At 40.4% G+C, this 25,180-nt stretch overlaps 1 protein-coding gene across 1 annotated transcript in view; it reads right to left on the reverse strand.

Annotated features, from left to right (window-relative positions):
- Window positions 1–2,458: 2,458 nt before the first annotated feature.
- Window positions 2,459–25,180, reverse strand: part of LOC124795408 (facilitated trehalose transporter Tret1-like) — a 74,404-nt gene continuing 51,682 nt past the window's right edge. Inside the window, exon 4 of the mRNA XM_047259429.1 lies at window positions 2,459–3,110. Within this exon, the coding sequence (XP_047115385.1) occupies window positions 2,802–3,110 (309 nt within the window). The 3' untranslated portion in view covers window positions 2,459–2,801. The remainder of the gene's footprint in view (window positions 3,111–25,180) is intronic.

Here is a 25,180-nt window from a genome sequence, read left to right on the forward strand (position 1 = left end):
CTTAACTATGTATAGCACAATACTAACACCTCTTCATCTTTCTGAGCTCAACATCTCACACATTATGGAGGGATGCTGACTCAGCTTTTCAGGATAGCAAATGGGAAGTTGTGGTACAGAAAATGGCCCAGAGATCACCAGTGTGTGTGTGTGTGTGTGTGTGTGTGTGTGTGTGTGTGCGTGCGTGTAGTGAGTGAAGTATTATGAAATGTGTGTATAGTGTGTGCAGTGACTGATAGATATGAGTGAACAGTGTGGCATTACATTATTTAATAAGTTATTTGTAAAAAGAAGTATTGTATACCAGGAGTAAATCTAATGATTGTCTCTAACTAGAAGTCTGTAAATATATGTGTATACGAATTAGCTTATTTCAGATTGATCTAAATTTGTAAATACTTTGACATGTCCTATATCCTTGTAAAAACAGATCTATGGATGAATAAAGCTGCTGCTACTACTACTACTACTACTACTACTACCACTACTGTCTCAGCTTGTGTGTGTATCTTATTGCGGTATGTGAGTGAGCACTTCCTGTCTTCAGCTGAAACACAAGTATAAGTCAGTGTTGAATAGGAACATACCAGAAACAAACTAACTGCAGTGTTCACATGGCACTATCACTTAGCAGCACATCATTCACCAATGCAGCAGCCTAGAGATGAGATTTGTCATCTAAAATCGGGGAAGCATTACTAATGGCACCTGCATACGATAAAACGAAGGCAGAAGAATGTCGTCTACGTCTACATATGTCAAGCTGTCAAAGGACCTTTACAAATAAATGTAGATTAATTAGATCATCAGTGCTGATCTATGCTTACACCACTAGTCTGCCACAACAATATCGTGATGTTTTGCACACAAACATGTCATTCTGAATTTTTCATCCCAAAATGCAACTGTGTTGTCAGGCTCAGCGATAACTCGAGACTAGTTAGAGAATAAAAATATGGCTTCATTTGTGTGCTTTCCCTCCATGACATCACATCCATATAGTGTGTTTGACATTAAGGTGTCACACTATTAATGAGAAATACACCATTGGCCGTTGTCCTCACTGGGGAAAAAACTGATTTCCTTTGCTAGGAGCACTGTGTTTCTTTGAGTACTTTTTCTGGCTAGCCATTAACAGAAGGTAACAGTGCTCGTGGGTGTTCTAGTCCTTTAGCATTTTCTGCTGTGTCCTATGCTTTGAAAGTGAATCCATAATTGTATGTGATGTTGTCATATGGTTTACAGTAATAGCATTATCTGCACATCACACTGTATTTGACCAACTCATACTCTACCAGTAGTTAGCAATAACACATATTGCAGATTCATAGTAGTGGCTATACTAGTATTGAAATAAGCACTAACATGTAACACTGTTACTCATTTCAAGAGCTCATGTCTTGTTTATCAAGACTAGTTAAGCCTCTTTGTGAAGTTATATTGCATGGCTATCTGTTAGTTGCACCAGGCATATTACTCTACCTGCATTGTATCCCAATGTCATGACTGACCCCATATGTGTTGCAGTTGTTGTAGTTGCAGACACTGTACTTGATAAAGTAAACAGATACCAGTATGCTGCCATGAGATTCACTGCTTTGTCTTTAAATTTGAAAACATCTCTTTTCTTTTCTTTGAAGGAATAGCACTAATTGTTAACACTTTATATGAATAACTCTGACTGACTCCGTAAGGTCATAATTAGATGCAACTAGAAAAATCTTTGCATATTTGCCAGTTTTCTTTTAATGTCATAACTCCTAATGTACTGAAACATTTCTTTACACTGTTCTACATGTAATAATTATTTTCTATATCATTGTGCAACTTTCTTATCTCCAAGATTGTTCCTTCATTAGTTTTATGAGGAATACATGTTTTTTGTCAATGATGTTTCTTGAATCACTATTTTCTTTTTAGATGGAGGAACTATATTTCATTATGAGACTGACTGATACTCTCTATCTTTGTCACTATTTCTGTTAATTTGTTTTATTTGACACTGTAAGATAAAATTATCATGTCTATTAGTGAATGCATGAAATATGATCATGATATTTAATTGAATTGTGCATATTGAAGAATGACTACCAAGAGTTGGTGGAATGGTAAGACACTGAACTCTCACACAGGACAATGAAAGCTCAAATCCATGTCCATCCATTTGAATTTAGTTTTCCATGGTTCAATAAATCACTAAAAAGAAGTGTTGGATTGTCCCTTCAAAAAGGAGACTGCCAATTTCTTTCCTTTTCGATCCTTCCCCAAGCCAGACTTGTCATCCGTTTTTAATGACTTCACCTTCCACAAGACACTAAACTTGAGTCTTACCTCTTCCTTGGAGGGAGAGAGAGAGAGAGAGAGAGAGAGAGAGAGAGAGAGAGAGGGTAGGGGGTGGAGGTAAATACTGCGAAGATAACATTTTATTACAAATTCATTTACTTATATTTCCATGCTGATAACATTTTACATTACTTTGTGTGATAAAAATTACAGAATTACAGTTTTGAAGTGTTGCATAAAGGGAGAATACTTGAACTGGCATGCTTTATTATAAGAGGGGAATTTGATTTTGTAGAAAACTAAGAAAGGAAATGTCCAGTTGAGAACATTGTACATGCATTGATGATTGTAAACCACAGTTTCGTCTGCAGAAGACACACACGTCCGGTTTTAAGAGTTCCACTGATTCAGCAGAATGAGTAGTATTCATTTGTCTGCACGCACATTCACCAAGTAATGCACAGCAACTCGTGTTCATTTTGTCCACACTTGAGTCATAGTTGAGAATTGTGTAGCCCTCATCCAGGGGAATTTGCTTTCCGCTGCAGCTCCTGCTGGATCTGCAGGAAGGACTTGCCCTTGGTCTCAGGGAGCACAAGTAACACGAAGACAAAGCCGAGTGCACAGCAGACAGCGAATGCCCAGAAGGCGACATGCTCTCCCAACTCCGGTGCGTCGGCCACCACTTGGAAGAGCCGCACCACGGCAAACCCGTACAGGCCCAGAACAACTGTCATCAGGCACGTACCCACACCTTTCACCGATGGGTGCAGCAGCTCTGCTGGGACCACCCATGTCAGCGGCCCGATGCCCAGTGAGTTGAAAACCTAAACATACACACCAATCATCAGTTCCATCATCATGTTGCCTTCCTCTGCAGACAGCTGCTGTTTGACATAGCTCATTGAAAGTGAGTATCTTGTCAGAAGTTGACAATATTTCAGTCTGGTTGTATGACTGGAAGTAGATGTGGTATGGCGCTTTTCATTCCTTTATTCATCTACCACTGATGATGTACATGATATAGGTTTTAATGTGTGGACAGTAATACTTTAAAAATTAGACATTAAATTTATCAAAAATTAGCAGTTTGGTTTAGGATATGACACTATTATGGAAATCTTGTTTTTCATAAACACAGATGCCAATGAATAGGTACTGCAAATAACTCTCAAAGGAATGATATGATATGTTTCTCACTGCAACAGTTGCAAGAAATTAGTATGTTTGAAACTAGGAGGGCTGGCTGTGGTCCTCCGTGCACACACTGTGCTCTTGACTTTGATGACGACGTCCTTGATCACGTGGAAGAGAACTTGAGGACAAGTACTTGAAACATTGCTCATACCATATCCTCCTACAGCACACTGGTCACAACTAATTGCCTCCAAATAGTACAGTTGAAGTTTTACTATTTGCTTTATTGAGAGGAGACAGGCTTTAATACGGAGAGATGGCACAATTAATAAGTTTTTTTAATTTGAAACGTGGCTGGGATGACACTGTTTGGAATTCTTACAATTGTTCTCACTGCTTTTTTGCCACATAAACACTGTTTTTGTAGGATTTTAATTTACATAGTAAGTAAATCACTCTTTATAGTATAATGCACATTTGGTCTGTGTGTGCATCCCATTTCAGTTTTGGGCCCAATTGAATTAATAGTAGTCTGACAGATTTCCACTCATTTATCTTTTCACTTTGTTTGTGGATGTAGTAATATATTGTTTAATATTTGATCCTTTTTTGTAGCCATTGTGTAAGCACATCCACCATTATCTGTGTTCTCCTTTTCATTTCATCTGTATTGTGACTGGGTACTAGGGCTGTATAATCTGCATATGTTACAGACTCAGAGGACAAAGAAGTAGGTGGTTCATTCATATATATAAGAAAGAGAAAAGGGCCCAGGATATAATCTTTAAGCATGCCTATATTAACAAGTAGGGCATTTGATCTACAATTATTTACAGTGACAGCATGTCTCCCATCTAACAGATGCGATTTGATTAATGATAATTCATTGACCTTGATTCCATATTCTTAAAATTTATATATTAGGACATAAAGTGATGTAGTGTCAATTACTGTGCTCAGATTGAGGAGCATAGCACAGGCAAAATAATGCTTTTCAAAGGATTCCAGATCATCTGCAACCAGAGATTTTACAGCTTCAATGGCATAAAACCATATAGCCTTAGCTTATTGTTCTCAAAGAAGCTGCATAGTCGCTCTTTTATGCTGTGTATTGTGGCCTTAGATGCAATTGGAATAAGGGACATTGGCATTTTAACTGTCAGGACTGTTTTTGTCTCCTTCTTTATAAACTGGGACAACAGTTGTGTACTTTGAGCCATCAGTAACTTTTCCAACTTGAAACATGCAGTTTATAAGCTAAGGCAGAGGAAACAGTATAATGTCAATTAAATGTTTTAGGATATAATTTGATAAGCCATAGGTATTTTCACTCTGTAGCTTACCTAGTATGGAAACAGTTCTGTGTCCAATTTTTCAACTAACCTGAGTGCACTTACGTCTTAAATCAGGTAGTCTTCTATTGTCCAAAGAACCTTCAGAATTTTCATATATTTTTGAAGTAGCAGATTTTCCCTGATTTGAACAGTTTATGAAGAAGTTATTTAGCAACCTTAGGTGAAACTGAAGTCACATGCTTGTTTCTGTGTTTTGTGCTGTTTCTGTGTTTTCTGGGCTGCTTTGGATTTGTTGAGACTTTTCAATGAAGATATCATTGACTCTCCTGTTTGCTGCTTGCATTTCTGTCATGTTTATATTTTTTGCTGTCCTATATCCCTGCTTCAAATAGGATAGCCAGCTTTTATCATTGTGTACAAGGCTAAAAGTTTTTCTCTGAGTTCCTTTAGGTAAGGAGTTCATGGATCACTTTGTATTCTCTTTTCTTCTTTTGATAGTGTGTTCTCAAACCCTATATAATATCTACATTCCACACATTAAAGAAAAAAAAATCTTTAAAATATTCACAGAATGAAAAACAATCACAATATACAAAATATCAACAACATTTACACATTTTTCAAAAATATTCAAAAATAAGCTTGAAATAATTATTGAAAATTGAGCTCGAAATAATTATCCAAAATTGGAAAATGTTAAAATGTGAAATTTGATCCTTTTTCCAGAGTATTAAACAAAATTAAACACTGAACAGAATTAAATGACAAATCTTTAATTTTGACCATGTAAATAAATATAATAGTCCACACTGTAGTATTTTGTGGGAATGTTCTTTGTAATGAAACAGTAATAATATTGTCACAGAGGAAGCTGAGTAGAGACATGGTGTAGTTGTTATGATACTAAACTGTTGCACCGAGGGTCGTGAGTCCAAAACTCACCTGGACTGTAGAATTTTAATTTCTATATTCGGTTTGAGTATATTCTAGAAGTATCCGCAAATGTAAAGAATCATTGTACTGGAATGTTCTGTAGCTGTATATATACTGTATGTGTTCTGGCTGGAGGCAGTTTGCTCCGCACTCTTGTATGTGCAATTGCTGAATAAACCTTCGTTAAGTGATGTTAGTGTTTGTCATTCAGCTACTTCCGCCTTCTTCTATGTGACATTATTCTAGTGGAGGCACTGGGTATTGGAACTTCTGATAGCACACAATATTGACGACATAGTGGCTCCCATCAGGCCATGACAGAGCCGCCATTTACGTGGCGAGAAACCTGAGTTCGAGCCATACCCAGCAGATCGCAATCTACCAGAGACAGAAGAAGAAGAGGACGGTACGATGGCAGCAACTGTGCCACCACATGAGACATCCTTTAGGGTTCTCTGGGGATGATGGCCAAGATCCAAACAAGTGGCTGATGGTATATGAGTGTATAGCCAAATTTAACAAATGGGATAACACCGTGTGTTTGGCTAATGTATTTTTCTACTTGGAGGGCACTGCCAAGCAATGGTATGAGAACAACAAGGAGAAGTTCACAAGCTGGGAAGCATTCCAGGCGTAACTGCGCAAGTATTTCGGCGACACACAACAACAGAAGTGCAAGGCTGAAGATAAATTAAAGTGCAGTGCACAGCGTCCAGGAGAAACTAAAGCATCTTACATTCATAACATTGGGGAGCTGTGTAAAATAGTGGATCCCAGAATGGAGGAAGAAGATAAGATTGCACATCTCATGAAGGGTGTTTCTTAGGAGATGTATCGATCCCTACTCCCGAAGGAGGTTTCGACAGCAGATAACTTCATAAAATGGTGCCAGTGTATCGGGACAATGCATCGAAAAAGAATTACATGCAAGAAGTTTGAACAGCTTCCAAACGTCGTTTCGATATCTGATATCTGTGATGGGGAAGCAACTGATTTTGCAAGTGTTCTTCTACAGACAGTGAGAGAGGAAGTTCAGAAGGCACTTTGTTTGCACAGCGAACAAAAAAACGGAGACGCTTCAAGAGATCGTAAGGGAGGAAGTGGAACAGACATTGAATGCAATCGCTCGTCCTTCATTTCCCTTTAAAACAGTGAGAAAGTCGAGACCCAAGCAGAGTTAGATTCCTACAATGCCGCATGAGGAACCTGTTTGGGCACCAAGGAAGACTGACGTCTGGAGGCCTCAGGATAACCAGGCAGTATGTTTCCACTGTGGATGACCGGGACTTGTGGTGCGCTTTGTCGAGAAAGGTGACAGATATTTGATGATGCCCGTGCCAGAAGATAGCAGACCGATCTTAGCCGACGCCAACTCCGGAATGACGATGGTGAGCAAGATGTGGGTGGAGGACGACGTAGGTCACCATCGCCGCAAGCTAGCCGCTGGAGAGGATGCTCCCCAACACGTCGATCAAGGCCTCCATCACTGTTTAGAAGCTCCAGCCAATCACCTATCTGCCGCAACCTTGAAAACTAAAGGGTGGAACCTTCCTTGGAGGTGAGGTCACTGAAGAGGAAAATCCTCTGCTGTTGATCACTACAAAAATGATAGGAAACTACATCGATATCCTCATGGATGGCCAACCAGCCCAAGCTCTTGTGGACTCTGGAGCATCATATTCAGTCATTCAGAGAAGTACCACCGCCAGTTGCAGAAAACTGTATTTGTCGACAACAAAACATCTCTGCTGAAAGGTGGCTAATGGGAAATATGTAAGACCTACAGGAAGATCTACGATTCATGTGGGTATAAATGGTCTTACACAGCCCATAGTAGTGTAGTCATGACGTCATTCTCAAACGGGGCTTTTTGAAAGCTCCTCAGGCAATTGTGGATTGTGGTCACTTGAAGATTATGCTAGACGAGATGAGATACTGTGGCCAGGAAGATGTGCATCTGAGTGTGTGGAGACTGTATGTGCTGGATGAAGTGATCATTCCTGCAGTCAGTGCTAGAAAGGTAACTGTCATGTGTCATTCCATGCAGCACCCCATGGATCTTGTAGTGGAATGTAAGAGAAGCATACTACTGGAGAATAACTTGGTCATCCCGGCCTGTGCCATCTTGTTTAAGAACAGATTCAGTGAATTGTGGATAGTTAACTGTTGCTGAGAACTGCAGATCCTTCCAAGACACTTGTGTAGCAAACGCTGAGTCATTAATTGCAGAGCTCCCATACCGAGTCTTTGGGTGAAATTAGCGCTACCACTATGAGACAAGATCATCTAGCTTGACTATCACCAAATCTCACTAAGGAACAACAGAAGTAGCTACTTGCCATTTCTCAAGAGTTCTCTGAATGCTTCAATCCACAGGTGAAGAGGAAATTAGACAAATCGACAGTGAAGCACTGGATTAGCACTGGAGACCATCAACCAATAAACCAGAGAGCATACCGTGTGTCAGTAACAGAACTTCAAATAATTCGCGATGAGGTAGAGAAAATGATGAAGAATGACATCATTCAGCCTTTTCAGAGCCCATGGTTGTCACCAGTGGTCCTCGTTAGGAAGAAGTATGGCAGTTGGCGCTTTTGTGTTGATTACAGGAAGCTTAATAAGATAACTAAAAAGAACATTTACCCTCTTCCACGAATTGACGATACACTATATTGTCCGAAGGGGGCTAAGTTTTTCTCAACCATGGACATGTATTCAGGATACTGGCAGATCGAAGTAGATTAGGCTGATCGTGAGAAAACTCCATTCGTCACTCCTGAGGCCCTGTATGAGCTTAAGGTAATGCCGTTTGATTTGTGTAATGTACCAGCAAGTTTTGAATGGATGATGGATAATCTTCTATGTCACCTGAAGTGGACGTTGTGTCTTTGTTATTTAGATGACATTATAGTGTTCTCAGAGAAATTTGATGAACATATAAAAAGACTGAGGGCCATTCTTAAGTGTCTCCAACAAGGCGGACTTAAACTTAACCCAATAAAATGTCTCTTTGGAGCAAAAGAAATCAAAATACTTGGACACCTTGTGCCAAACGAAGGTGTGCGGCCAGACCCAGAAAAGGTGAGAGCTATAACAGAATTTCCTATTCCTATAAGTATTAGAGATGTGAGAAGCTTCCTCGGATTATATTCTTATTATCGTCGTCTTATTAAAGACTTTTGTATCAAAGCCAGGCCACTCCAAGAGTTGTTAAAAGCTGCTGCTAAATTTATCTGGGGTGGTGCTCAACAAGATTCTTTCAATGTGCTGCGAAAAGCTCTGACGTCTGACCCTGTACGTGGTCTGTATGATGAGAGAGCACCTACAGAACTACACACAGATGCCAGTAGGTACGAGATCGGTGCTGTTATGGTGCAAATTTTGGATGGAAAAGAGAAGGTTATAGCCTATGCTTCTAGGACACTTAACAAAAGCCAAGAGAAACTACTCAACTACAGAAGGAGAATGTCTTGCTGTGATCTGAGCCATGTGTAAATTTCGACAATATCTCTTTGGAAGGCCATTCTCAGTTGTTACAGACCATGATTCACTTTGTTGGTTGACAGGTCTTAAGGATCCAACAGGACATCTCGCCAGGTGGGCACTACATCTTAAAGAGTATGAGATTAGCATAGTGTACAAAAGTGGAAGAAAACACCAAGATGCCGACTGTCTCTCAAGGAACCCTGTGCAATACCATCAAGACTTTGAAGAAGACAGTGACTGTCTTGCTGCACTCCAGGGTGTCTCTGCTGAGCAGAAGGACGATGCCAAGATATCTCAATTTATGCATGCCCTAAATCGGTCAGAGGATGTGAAAGGACAATTTAAGGCAGTTAATGGATTGCTTTGTAAGAAAAACTTCGATCCATTTGGAAAGAGGTGGCTACCAGTGATTCCTAAACATATGCACTTAGACATTCTACAAAAATTCCATGACACACCTGAGGCCGGACATTTAGGATTTATTAAGCATACGATAGAATCTGCAAGAGATTTTTCTGGCCAGGTTTATTTAATAGTGTCCGTCACTATGTGTCTCACTGTCAAGAGTGCCAGAGGAGAAAGGCAGTTCCTCAGAAACCACCTGGCCGACACATACCAATTCCACCAGCTGAAACGCTTTTCTACCATGTTGGGATTGACCTCCTTGGACAATTTCCAACATCTGCTAGTGGCAATAGATGGATTATTGTTTGCACTGATTATCTGACATGCAATGCCATTACAAAAGCCGTGAAAACAGCCAAAGCATCTGAGGTAGCCAAATTCATCATGGAAGGCATTGTATTAAAACACAGTGCCCCAATGTCGTTAATTACAGATTGAGGGAAAGTTTTTCAATTGAATCTTGTGAAAGAGATAAACCCTCATCACGCAATGACTGCCTACCATCCGCAAAATAACGGGCTTACTGAATGCCATAATAAGACCTTGGCCAACATGCTATCAATGTTCGTCAATGTTGAGCAGAGCAACTGGGATGAAGTGCTACCTTTTGTGACATTTGCCTACAACACAGCTAAACAAGACGCCACAGTATTTACACCATTTTTCCTGGTGCATGGGCGTGAGGCGACTACGACGATGGACACTGTGTCTCCGTTACACCCTGATGACATGGACGAGGACTACATCGACCAGGTGTTAAGCAGAGCTGAGGAAGCTCGGCAGTTAGCTCACCTTCACACGCTGCAGGCTTAAGAAAACGATCGCCGAAGGTATGATGCAAGCCACCACCCTGTTGTCTACCAGCCTGGTGACCTCATCTGGATCTTCACTCCTTTTCGGAAGGTTGATCTCTCTGAGAAGCTTCTCAGGCACTACTTTGGACCTTATATGGTTGTAAGACAGTTGTCTGATGTTACTTATGAAGTTGCAGATTTCGATCCCGGCACAAGATGACAAAAGATCAGAGATACGGTCCATGTCCTTTGAATGAAGCCCTACAAAGATTCTGCAACCCAGGGCATATTCAAAGCTCCGGTGACAGGCAACAAGCAGAAAGGTGATAAAGAGTGTAGCAGCAAAAGAAGTTCTAAGAAGATCACCGCCAGGGCAAGCACCAGTCATCGGGAGTTGGAGTATGCAGGACCGATGACTCATTCCCAGACTAAAGTGCGCGTCATATATCTTGGCGGCCGAGTTTAGGTTCGTTCTGCGCATTTGACGTCACAAAACACAGTCAGCCAATGAACAGAGAACGACGTTGCCAGATCTCGACAGCAGTGCAGAGCACGGACGAGTGTCTTCAGTTTTAGAAACGTTCAGTCATAAATAAAGTAATAGAACAAAAGCAATGTCTTGATAGCAGACTTTCTTTTACAGAAAGTTTGGAAAAAGCATTCTTTATACCAATTGCTTCATATTCTATTAATTAATTAAACCAAACAAGCAATAAGACTCCTAATTCAAGCGATAGCAAGGAAAGGTGTTTGTTTCAATCTCACGAACTGCTTTTTCGCAATAAAGAACAGCGGTAATTGTTTATTTCCTATTGTACTTCGACGAAGCGTGAGTAATTCATAGTCATACCAACAGTGTTTATAAGTAGTTGCATGAGGTGTTAGACTCCTTGTGGAGATACACTGTTCGATGAGTTGAGGTAGCGGAACGGTGAAGGTGTTGGGCTGCCATGTGAAAGGTTATGAGTTCAAACCTTGTGCGGTGCTTAATATTTTCTTTATTTAAAAACAATATTGGAGTGCCTTACTTCACGAATTTTATTCGTTTGAATGAAATTTCTAGTGCTTTGCCTCTTCATTAAGTTTTTCGCTGCTGCAGACACGTGCTCCCCGCATTCCGCGCTGTGCGCGATTTTGTCATCACTGCACTTCTCGCCTGTGCAGACACATGGTGTTCCCACTGCTTTGACACACTTATCATTCGATTTCACAAAAACTATTTGGCCAAAAAATTTGATTTTTACACGTCTTCTTGCCTGATACCTTCCCCCCATAAATGACTTAATTTTGTTTTGATGTGCAGCATTAAATGTAGTAAACCATTGCACGAAATTTTGAAGAGTTTGCAGAGGTAAAAGTCCATAGCGTATACTTTCCGTATGGTCGATTTTAGTTGCCACAATGTTGAGAATGAAATGTGGACAAGATACCTAAATGTCATATAATATTTACTGTATAACAATATCTCATTTAATTTAAGTACCACATGGGTGTCGTATGTAATATTGAGAAATATTCCGTCTTTCGCGACTGTAATAAAAGTTTTATATACACACGGCGCGTTTGGCTTTATTTTAAAGCACTTCCATCGGTGAAAGGTATGGCACATACACAATGGTATTCATGTTCTATTTCTTGTTTTTGTTCCACACTCGCAGTTTTACCAATGGTATTGAAATATATCCCTCTTCTGCACCTGTAATAAGCGACTTATTTAGACCAGATGCGTTTCTCTCTTTTGAAGCATCATAAGAGGACTGTATTTTGTGTCCTCCATTGCCAAGTCACCTTTCATAGTTTTGTGCTGCGTTAGCACAATATTCAACGTTTGTGTTGGCTCATCAGTGTTTTAGCAAAGAAATGCTCTTTGTGTGTGCCACACACAAAATTATATTTGACTGACAGACGGTATATTCAAGTCCTAATGTTTTTGTAAGTCCACAGTTTTGTTTAATGTATTTTGTCTACTTCCTTTTGATTGATTGAAGTGCTTTAAAATAAAGCCAAATGTGCCCAGTGTAAGTAAAACTTTTGTTACAGTCGCTAAAGGTGGAATATTTCTCAATATTACATACGACACTTATGTGGTACTTAAATTAAATTAAATATATAGGTATCTTGTCCACATTTCATTCTCAACATTGTGGCAACTAAAATCGACCATACGGAAAGTATACTCTATGGACTTTTACCTCTCCAAACTCTTCAAAATTTCGTGCAAAGGTTTACTATATTTAATGCTGCATAATAACTGCGTTGAACATCGAAACAAAATTAAGTCATTTATGGGGGGAAGGTATCAGTCAAGAAGATAGGTAAAAATCTAATTTTTGAGCCAAATAGTTTTTGTGGAATCGAATGATAAAGAGTGTCAAAGCAGTCGGAACACAATGTGTCTGCACAGGCGAGCAGTGCAGTGACAAAATCGCCCACAGCACGGAATGCAGGGAGCACGTCTTTGTAGCAGCGAAAGGGTTAATGGGGCCGTGGTGGCTTTATTTCATGAACTGCGCGCTCCCCCCTACACGTAAGCTTGCGAACTATGCTATACTATGGCGCTGCTTCTATTGGCTCGTGCGTCGTGTGCAACTGGCAACGCAGCAATCTCCAGCATCTGGGCGGGCATGCACGAGCCGCCAAGATAAAAGAATTGAACTATAGGAGGACGTAACACTGAGACGCTGTTCTCTTAAGGAGGGAGCAGTGTCACAGAAGAAGCTGAGTAGAGACGTGGTGTAGTTTTTACGATACTAAACTGTTGCACCGAGGGTCCTGAGTTCAAAACTCGCCTGGGCTGTAGAATTTTAATTTTTATATTCGGTTTGAGTACATTCTAGAAGTATCCACAAATGTAAAGAATCATTGTACTGGAATGTTCTGTAGCTGTATATATACTGTATGTGTTCCGGCCGGAGGCAGTTCGCTCCGCGCTCTTGTATGTGCAAGTGCTGAATAAACCTGTGTTAAGTGAAGTAAGTGTTCGTCATTCAGCTGCTTATACCTTCTTCTACATGACAATATATTTACAAGATGTTGGATATCTTGAAACTGATTCTATGGATATTGGTGAAAATTCAGATATGAAGATACTCTAACTTATTCCTAAAGAAATTCAGTTTGAAACCTACGTTTGAAATAATGAAGAAACTTCAAAATTGGTTAACAAACCTCATTGTTGTGTAGAACATCATGTATGTTTTAATTTAGGAAATGGCATAAGATAAACATAAAAATATTAAATGGTATTATGGAAGAAGGTAAAAAAGAATTAAAGAATTGCCAGAAATAACTCTCAAAACATAGCTAGAATATATTGGTTTAATTTTTGCTAAACTTGGTTCAGACTTTAATATTATTATTACTGTTAAAAATGGTCTACATGAAAAAGATTCAACTGGCCAAAATTTTTGCACAATGCAATTTGATGGGGAAGGAAGTGTATCAACACAAACATGTCTTTCAAACATGAATAACTAGTCCTTTCCCTGTGGCTTTGCTTACATGTGTGTTAAGAGACATATGTTGCACACATCTCTTCCTCTGCCCTCTTTGTCCATCTCCTGTGGCCCCTCTCTCTCTGACCACATCTTTCTCCCCCTCCCTCTGTCTGTATTCACCTTCCCCCCTCTCTCTTTCCATCTCCTCCTGTTTCCCTTTCTCTATCCATCTCCCCCAACCCTATCCATCTCCTCCTCCCCCTTTATCTATCCTTCTCCTCCTTCCACCCTCTCTCTTTCCATCCCCTCCTGGTCCACTCCCTCCCTGTCCATCCCCTCCTACCTCCCGCTTGTCCGTCTCCTCCTCAGCTCATCTCAACTTTCCCCCAGATGTGCCCATCTGCACATGTGGCCACTGCAAAATAGGTTGATAAAGCAGGCGGATACTACTCACTCAACACACCTGTCATGCAGGCCAGACTGTATGTCAGGGGTTGAAAAAAATGGCTATTTGTCCATACCTCTGTTCCTATGCAAGCTAGTGGAATTGAACAAGCAGATTTTAATACGTTAGTTACATATCTGCTTTATTGGTTTGATGCATAATTTCATACACACAACAGCTAGAGGATAATGTGATTGGACAGAGTTTGCAAAAAAATGGTTGTCTCATTTTCAGGAGGATCTTTAAGACATTAGTGACTCTCCATATTTAGGAAGACATTTGGAGTTTGATGAAGATCGTTTAAATGTGGTAATCCACAATGATTCACATCGTGATACTCAAGACCTGGCAAATGTTGTGAAATGTGATCATTCTACCATTGTGTGACATTTGTATGCAGTGGGGAAGATTCAGAAATCGGGTGTATGGGTACCACATGCTTTAAGCAAAAATCACAAAAACAGTAGGTGACCACATCTGCACCTCTGCTTGCTCGTCATCAATTGACTCGCGAATAACAATGACCATTCCTATCTTGTATCATTACTAGTGATGAGAAATGGTGTCTTTATGCTAACACAAGGAAAAGAAAGAAATGGTTGAGCCCAAACGAAGCAGCATCTCCTCATACTGGTTTCATTTGATATACAAGCTAAGCTGCAACCAGTGTGCTTCGTTCTACGTGGTTGTCATAACCAACAGGCTGTTTATCTGCATGGCCACTGACAAACTGTGGCTAAGAAACATCTGGACAATTCAGTTGCTGAGCATGCACACAATCTTTCAGTCAGAAGACCTTTTCCTAAAATAGACAACATACACACATACCCTCTTGCAAACACAACTCACACACACATGACCACTGTTTCGGCCTGCCAGAGCCAGGTTGCGGGCAACTGCACTTGAAGGGAGAAGCAATCTGGGTGTTGGGGATAGCTGGGGCTGGGACAGGGAGGGAGAGCAGGTACGAACAGGAGCAGGAGCATACAGGGATGAAATGGAGAGAGGGTATGGCAGCTAGGTGCATTCAGGAGGTTAGACAGCGGGAATGGTAAAGGAGGGAAGTAAAAAGATTGTGGATGCATCTGTGGAATAGGAGGCTGTGGAATAGGAGGCTGTGAAATGGGAACAGGGAAGGGAATAGATGGTGAAGGACAATGACTAACGAAGGTTAAGGCCAGGAGGATTGCGGGAATTTAGGATACATTGTAGGGATAGTTCCCACCTGTGTAATTCAGAGATGCTGATGTTTGTAGGAAGGATCCAGATGGCACAGGCTGTGAAGCAGTCCTTAAAATGAAGAATGTTGTGTTGGGCAATCTTTTTATTGTGCCTGTCTGTGAATCAACATCTTTGCTATGTGATGAGTAGCAAACTTTCCTTTTCAAATATTGTCATATATTCTCCTTCATTATTCACAACAGTCTGCCAATGCTTGGGTTACTTGTCAATTCCACAACTGTAGAAATCACATAGTTTTGAGGCAGAAACTCTTTGGGCCATGTTCAAAGTGCATTTTCATCCAGAAAGGAAAATACTTGAGCAGTGTTTGACAGGGATTGGAAAAGGTGAGAATCTGAGGGCAGAAGATCACGTGAATAAGGTGTGTGTGGAATGACTTCCCAACCCAACTCGTATACAGTGTTTTTTGTCTGTCTGTCAAATGTGAGAAGGTGTTATCATGCAGTAGCATCAATTCATGCAGTCTTCCAGGCCATTGTTCTTGGACTGTGTCTGCAAGAGTTCTCAGTTGTTGACAACAAATGTCAGCAGTGATGGTTACACTTTGGGAAGCAATTCATAGTACACCACACCATCCTTGTTCCACCAGATGTGTAACATTTAACATTATTTTTTGTAGATGCATGCAGGTCTTTGTATGAGGAGTTGCTGCATCATTTGGGTTGAACCATTCCTTTCTTTCCCCATGTTAGCATAAAGACACCATTTCTCATCAATAGTAATGATACAGGGTAAGAATTGTCGAGTTGTTCATGAGCCAATTGATGATGAGCAAACAGAGGTGCACATATGGCCAACTGCTGGTTTTTTTTGGTTTTGGTTAGAGCATGTGGTGCCCATGCACCCAATTTTTGAACGTTCCCCATTGTAGGCAAACGTTGCACAATGGTGAAACGATCACAGTTCATCACATTTGCCAGTTCTCAAGTACCGTGACATGAATCATTATGAATTAATGCATTTGAACGATCTTCATCAAACCTGAAGGTCTTCCTGAATGTGCACAGTCACTAATGTCAAAATGATCCTTCTTAAAATGAGACAACCATTTTCTTGTGAGTTCTGCCCAATGGTATTATCCTCAGACACGGTGCAAGTGTTTCTGGCTGCCTCTACTGTTGTCAACCCTCTGCTGAACTCAAACAGAAGAATAAGTTGAAAATGTTCTGATTTCTCCACTTGGCACACCATTTTCTAGCATCCAAAGCTCCACTCAGTATCTCCAAATGACAAAATGATGATATGTTACCTCAAATAGCAATAGTGAACTACAAATCCAAAATGACAGTTGATAAATGAACCCATAGCAACTGGACAACCAACATGCGAAACAAAGACTCTATGAAGTTACGCACCAATCCAATTTGAAATTAAGTAAGGTGATATTCTTGGAATAAAAGTTTACGTCGAAATCCAGTTATAGGAACTGAGGAAGGGGAAGAAGAGGAAAATGAAAAAGAAGAAAATCAGATAATTCAGAGCTATGCAAATTGAATAATAAAATAAAAGGAAGTCTGAGTTATTGCCCAGGTTCTGTATATTGACTATGAAAAAAGGATGAGTATAATGGATTACAAGAATTTATACACAAACGTTTAACTGTGCTTCATAAATAATTGGTTAGGTTTTGTTCCCAAAAGATTTAAAAATACAACTGGAGCATATTGAAGACCTGCTGTAGATGCTTCCATGGTTCTTGAGTGTACTGCCATATCCAGTCATCGAAAGTCCACGGTATTTAGGTGGACAGCCATGCCGCCATCATCAGGTGGTGGTGATGGAATGAATTATATCCCGCGGCCCTACAGTATGTGTACCTTCCAGTCCAGAGTTGAGGCTTCACCAGTTCTGCACCATGCTTGGTGGTGAGGCTGCGTGACACTGTTATGGTGGTGAGGAGAGTCTTTGTTGCATTCCGTCTACCATTCTAGTCACATCTCACATCCAGGTGTCTTTTGCTTTGATGTAGGCTAGTATTGGCTCCCATGACTTGCTAAATTCGAACCCAGCATCCCTTTTGATTAAATTGTCTGTCACATGAATTTCAACCGGTCCTTTGGAAATGCAGTCCCAAAATTTATTGTTATGCAGAACCTGGTACAGCTTTGATTGCCACAGCAATGCCTCTGCGACGAGCATGGCGTCGTTGCTGGCGGCGCAGTGTACCTGTGTATCGCAGTTTGAAGGCAATTGATATTGACTTGGCTGGGCAGTTAAATAAACAGCAATTGATTGGAGGTCCAAATGTTTTTCGTGGACTCCATCTGAACTTTACCTGTGATGTACAAGCAGTGTTTGGAGGTAGTACGTGGTTGACACTTGCTGTTGTATGGGGCAATCAAGCAGATTATGGTGGCCTTGAAGTATTTCCAGATGCTAACATTTTGGCTTGGAAGACATGGAGTATAGCTGAGACTACAGGACTCTTGGCTAAACAGCCTTATGGTACTCTTGTTCCAAGCATGCCATTTGTTTTGACTACGAGAAGGAAGAAGAAATTAAATGCCGATGAGTACCTGTTTTTGTGGGCCAAAGTCGGCAATGGCAATTGTAAAATAAAGATCAACGGTGACTGTATGATTTATTATAGACAATTTTCAATGCAGTGTTCTGCTGTTGCAGACTAATGGGTTGCAGTAAGCTGGTGTGGTGCTCATATCTTATAAATCAGTCTTCAGTTGTGCAGATCATTTGTGAACTATAAGTTTTTCCTCATTTATGCAGAACCTGGTACAGCTTCGCTTGTTTGAAACCTAGTAAAGCACATGTTTGAAAATACCATGAGCAGACCAATGGCGTAGCCATGGGCAGCCTTCTCTTACTAGTTGTTCGCAAATCTACTCAGGAAGTACTTAAAGGACAGAGCAATGGAAACTACTGAACTAAAACCTGTTTCAGATTCGATTCCATATAGAATGGGTGTACTTACCAACTGTGTGTATTTGAAATTGAGAAAATGCAGAGCAGTCAGTCACTAATAATCTGTTTATTTCAACCTCTGTGCATCTATCATAATTGTGGCAAGGTGCAAGTCAAATCATCACCACCACCATCGTCATCGTCATCATTCATCTACACAAATAACCCCTATTAAATTATCCTTGCCAGTATTTCACTTCCACTGAACTGAAACACATGGATAGTTTAGCAGGGGCTATTTGTAGAGGCAAGTGGTAATGATGATTTCACTTGCATCTTACCACACTGATGACAGCAACACTGTGGTTGAAATCTAGATCTGCAATAAACAGGTTATTAGTGACTGATTGCTGTGTATTTTCTCAACTTTAAAACCTGTTAATTTATTTTGATTTGTCAACAATACTTTTGTCATTTGACCACAGGGAACCAAGAAATTTTTTAGAACATCTGAATTCTATCCACTACAGGTTACCTTGGATATAGAAAAAGACGGCACTCTTCCATTTATATTTCCATGTTTCCAGCTGCCAACATCCCTTGTGGAAGAATAGCATGCTCAGCTCTAGTGCACAGGGCATACTCCATCTTCCACAAGAATGGATAGAGCAACTGGCAGATTCAGATGGGCCTGCATCACAGGAGCCCCAGGAGTGACACAGATGAGAAGACTGCTTTCATGTCATTTGCTGGAAATGTGTCATCAGAGATTGACAGACTTCTGTTATAATAGTATCTGAAGACAGATATTTGGTACATGTAGGGATTGGCTGAGGTTTGTTTCTGGTGTGAAAATACTGCAAGAACTCCCGTGTTCTATGGGTGGACATGGAGTTGCAAGAGCAGTTTCCTATAACCATATGTTTGCTATGCTGTTCTATGAAATTGTAGGGTGCTAGTTGAGGATTATGTGGAGAATGGAAACACTGCATGTTTTTGGTTTGGCAGTATGAATTTAGAAATTTCCTGAAGGTAATCCAAGTCCTGCAGAGATGATGGTTGTATGTAACTGCTGACTTATTTATCGTCACCTAGAGGGTCAAGATAACCTTATTTAAACTACCCTGCTTGGCAAAAAAGTGAAGCATCCATATCTACATAGATACTCTACAAGTCACCATATGATGCGTGCTGGAGGGCACCCTGTATCACTACTAGTAATTTCCTTTCCTCTTCCACTCACAAATAGAGTGAGGGAAAAATGACTGCCCATATGCTTCCATAGGAGCCTTATTTTCTGATATCTTATCTTATGCACAATGTTTGTTGGTGGCAGTAGACTCATTCGGCAGTCAGCTTCAAATGACGGTTCTCTAAATTTTCTCAATAGTGTTCTCCAAAAAGAAGGTCACCTTCCCTCCAGAGATTCCCATTTGAGTTCCTGAAGCATCTCCATAACAGTTATGTGTTTTTGGAACTTACTGGTAACAAATCTAGAACCCTGCCTGTGATTTGCTTTGATGTCCTCCTTCAATCCGATCCCAAACACATGAGCTGTATTCAAGAATAGGTTACACCAGTGTCCTATATGCAGTCTCCTTTACAGATGAACCACACTTTCCTAAGTTCTCCCAATAGGCTGAAGTCGACCATTCGCCTTCCCTACCATGCTTGTACCATTTCATATTGCTTTGCAATGTTACACCTAGATATTTAAATGATGTGACTGTGTCAAGCAGTGCACTACTAATCCTGTGTCCAAACATTACAGGTTTGGTTTTTTGTACTCATCCACATGAACTTACATTTTCCCACATTTAGAGCTAGCTGCCATTCATCACACCAACTAGAAATTTTGTCTACATCATCTTGTACCTTCCTACAGTCACTCAACTTCGACATCTTACCGTACACCGCAGCATCATCAGCAAAGAAACACAGATTGCTGCCCACCCCATCTGCCAAATCATTTATGTATAGAGACAACAACAGAAGTCTTATCACACTTCCCTGGGTCACTCCTGATGATACAGTTGTCTCTGACATACTGGGTACTATAACTTAAGAAGCCTTTGAGCCATTCACATATCTGTGAAGTTATTCCATGTGCTCATACCTTTGTTAGCAGCCTGCAATGGCGTGCTATGTCAAAATTTAGAAGTATGGAATCTGCCTGTTGCCCTTCATCCATAGTTTGCAGTATATCATGTGAGAAAAGAGCAAACTGAGTTTCACACAAGTGATGATTTCTAAAACTATGCTGATCAGTGTATGTATGCTTCTCAGTCTCAATCTTTCAGTTGTTTCTGTACACCAGAAAGGGAAGAGAAAAAGAAATGAAACTTAACAGGTTGGGAGGGTATGTGGTATTATTTTAACGATTGCAAAATTTAGGCAAATTCACAAAGAACTGACAGCATCAACTCACTTATCAGTATGATGATGCACCTACTGTTGCCTTGATGCAAGCATTGATTTAGTTTGGAAGGATGTCGTAAAGCTGTTGCATCGTCTCCTGAGGCACGCTGCCCAACAACTGTTGTAATTGCTCCTTGAGGTCCTGGCTGCTGGCACTTGGACAGAGTTGGCATCCGAGCTGGTCCCACCTATCTTCAGTTGGGGAAAGATGTGAGGACACTGCTGGCCGTAGAAGTACCTCGACATCATACAGACAGTTGATAGAAAAACATGCCATGTGCATTGTCCCATTGAAAATGTCATCATGATACTGCCACATGAGAGGGAACACATGAAGACACAGGATGTCCATGAGGAAATGTTGTGCCATCTACGTGTCCTCAGTCTCTACCAACTGTGACCTGATATGGAACGCAATGGCTCCCCACATGTTTACACCTGGAGTAGCACTGCTTTGTCTCTCCATAATATTAGGATAGTGGGGCCTCTCCCCAGGTCACTGCCAAACTCACTGACAATAGTCATCATCCAAGTTAGTACAGAACCCTGAGTCAGTGCTGAACACAATGCAACACCATTCATAATAAGTCCATGCTTCCCAGTCATGGCACCACTACAACTGCAGCCATTTGCATTGTAGTGTTAATGGGTACCTATACATAGTACCATACATAGTCCAGCTGCAGCTAGCTTTTGACCAGAGGTGTAGGATGACACAGAATGTCTCAGGGAGTCCATTACTTGTTTTCGGATGGTGTGTGCAGATGTGAAGGGGTTATGATGTGCTTGGTTGATCAGAACCTTGACAGAGAGTATGCCCATTCTCGTGTTCCCATGCAGTCCAACACTGGGCCACTGTCACATCCGAATGCTCCAAAAATCTGCATACTTCATGATTTGACCTGCTGGCCAAAAGGCAAACCACAATGACACCCCTTTCAAACTTGTCATTTGCTTATTACGACGTCATCGATGAGTATGCAGCATCTCTGTGTTGTTCACACTGATCACTCATCCAACACTGTTGATGCCCCTCATGCACACTACTAGGCCAGGTAACAACACTAAACACAAACAACACTAGTGCTCGCTGGCGGACATTCCATCTGTTGCAAAGAACTGCAACTTTTGTCATTTATATACCCACTGATGGTTTGTATATGTATGAAGTTACATTTACATCTGACCATGTGTTCTTGGTGCTTGACTTTTTACATTGGACAGTTTATTTTGTTAGTACCAAAGTGAAGGAACCTGATCTGGGTCCGGCGATAAATTTCTCCTGCAATGGGATAGTTGTATAGTGAGACAGCATACTGTAACAACCATGGGCTACAATGATGAGCAAGTGATGAATACTCCCCAACATGACCTTGAGTTACCAGTGTGTCTAAACCAGTGGTCATCAAATGGTGAATCAAGCTTTCATGCAGCCCATGATTCTTAGGCATATTTTATAGTAATAGCAACTAACACCAAAATCCAAAAACATCAACTAATGTTAAGAGCTTCTTAAAAATGTAATTTTCCTGTTCAGTAACAAATAAAAATACCTACAGAGACACTGATATTTTAAAATATACTCAGTTTCATTTGACATTGGAGAATTTGTCGATGAGATAAGTAAAGTTGGCTGCTTCCCTCAGGGCAGAGGGGTTAGAGAATGTCAGAGGAGGATGTTTTAATGTTCCTCTTTTCGTAGTAACAACTTGCAGGCATGTGCTACATTGTACTGATCTGCAGCTATGGTATAAATTTTGACATGGACGTAACATTGATTTGTGAATGTGCATTATGGGTATAGTGGTACATATTCATAGGTAGGAATGTTAAAGTAATTAAGGCTGTTGTAATGCTACACAGTGAGTAGAAGAAAACTGCCATATAATACATTCATCAAACTTTTATGATGGCGTTCGTATTCAGTAGTGCATTTAAATATAAGTACAAATACTAGTCTGTTATTAACCAAAGTTGTTCGTACACATAGTAAAACTAACTACACTTCACCAAGCAACTATAGTGTTGCATCTGTTAGATGACTGAGGTTGGCAGCAATCGGAAACAGACCAGAGTCAACACAAAGTGTATCGAATGGTGCTGACGTGTAGTGATGAGTATTTTGGGGCCATTGGCCAAAATTGTCACGTGCCTATTATAAAATAATTCTAGCAGTGACAAAAGTGTCCAATAATTTTAGATGTGGAATTTGAGAGCACTCTTCAAATTATAGGAACAAAGAGCTTTGCATGGGCAGATAAGATTACTTGATGCATTGTGTGTGTTTTCATTGTGACTGTAGTGTGATTAAAATGGCTTTTCACTTGATAGTTGTGTGCCTAGTATCTGATTGGGTCAACCATACTTTGCAGTCTAGCATATGAACTCTGTACAATTGCCGTCTGCCCAATGTGTGCTCTGTGGCAACTATCGCTTTGCATTGATAGGTGGCAATACAGACCATCCTTTTTAGTGTATGTCAGGCAAGTAATTATAATCACACTGTAACCTGAAAACTGCCTCACATGATAGTCAAAGATTCCACATTTAGAAGATGCAATGAGGATTGCATGCACTTGAATAATCGCAAGTATAGATGAGGTAGCCCAAAAGTACATTCCAAGGGGCATTAATTAATCATTTTCATTCTTAAATTGCAGAAAATAAGGCTCCAGACTATAGGCCAAACCCATAATTGTCCTTACGTAGCGATTCACATATGAAGGATACAGAAGAGAAGGGCCTCCTCACCTCTTTGTCATTTCCACTTGCAACTGCTTGGGTCATATTGCCATGGGAACCTAAGGGCAATGACTGTCTTCCACAGAGCTCTGTCCATTACTAATTGTTGCCACACCTCCAGATTAAATTCAGCCTTTCTCATTTTACCTCCTTGTTCTTTTCCTGTTTTTACTTAGCATAAAAGTCACTCACCTATTATGAAATGTTCCTTTGCAATTTTTCAAAGTGTGTCTAAAAGAATGCTAAAATATATGTGAATTGTTACATTCCTATATTCTTGTAATTTTCATTCTTTTCTTTACCTGTTTAACAAAAATGTATAATCAAAATCTTGAAGTCTGAATCCTAGCTTTATCCATTACATAACAGTTACTCAGAACCTACTACCATTTTTATCAAGGACCACATACCTTGCAAGATGTCTTTTCTTATTTTCCATCCAACAGGAGAGGTCTTATCAGTACAGGAGTGTTTTCATGGACAGGCTCTGAGTTCATACCCCAACCAGGAAAATATCTTTTGCATTACATGTGAACCTAGGGAGAAGTCAGTGAGGATAATGACAAGAATGGGGCACACAGTCTGTGCGCCAGCCCCATTGCCTCTCAGCTTTGTCATGTCAGTTGTGCATTAAGTTTTGGTTCTCCTGAGCATTCTTTGCACTGTGAATGTATTTGTGCTTGTTCTTGTAGTGATTGTCTTCATTAGAATAAATAATGTGTAGTGTACTGTCACAAATAGTAACTAAGAGGTAGATAAGTAAAGAAACAGAAGTTTCCAACAATAATGGGAAGCATAATTTTGTTTTATAAGTGAATGCAAAGAAACAAGTGCTATATTCTTAATATGCTGGGAAATGGTGGTAGGAATGAAGAGATACAATTTATTTTGCCACCACACAAGTAAGAACACAGCACTTTTTCCTTTAGATTCAAATGGAAGCAAGGAAAGAACTGCTCATCTAAAATAATTTGTTGCCAACAGGTTCCTGTCAGTACTAGTTGGGCAAAATGAATGATATGAAGTATGTAATACAATATTCTTGCAAAAAATGTGTAGCCTGGTGGTGAATTAATGAAACAATGCATGATAAATGATTAATGGAAAATGTGAAACAAATACTAACAAAGAGATAGAGGGGCTGGCCAGTACTTACCTCACCTCAGTACAGCCGATAGATACCGGTACACAAAACAGAACAGAAAATTTACATTCCTAGCTTTCGGAACTTTGTTCCTTCATCAGGGAGGAGAGGGGAAAAAAAGGGAAGAAGGGAAAGTGGATTTAGTTACTCACAACCCAGGTTATGAAGCAACAGGGAAAGGTAAACAGGGAGGGTAGTAAGGATGGAGGCATGGTTGTCAGAGGGAAGCCAAAGATATTCTACTGTAAGTACTGTGCCAGCTTCAAACCAAAGAGGATTCATACAGAAGTAAAGAGGTATATAGTATAAAGATAAACACAACTATGTAGGAAGAAAAGATGCGTGAATGGCTAAAGAGGAGAGGGAAAAAGGAGAAGAGGGATTGGTGTTGGGTGGGAGAAGCCAAATGGCACGTACGGTGTAGCAGGTTCCTTGGTCCCTAGAATTTTGCTTGAGGGCATGCTCTGCTACTGGGTATTGGACATCTCCTAGGCAGACAGTTCATCTGTGCCCATTCATGCGCTCAGCCAGTTTAGTTGTCATCATACCGATGTAAAAGG

Source organism: Schistocerca piceifrons, chromosome 4 (genome assembly GCF_021461385.2).
Source record: "Schistocerca piceifrons isolate TAMUIC-IGC-003096 chromosome 4, iqSchPice1.1, whole genome shotgun sequence".
NCBI classification, from domain to species: Eukaryota; Metazoa; Arthropoda; class Insecta; order Orthoptera; family Acrididae; genus Schistocerca; species Schistocerca piceifrons.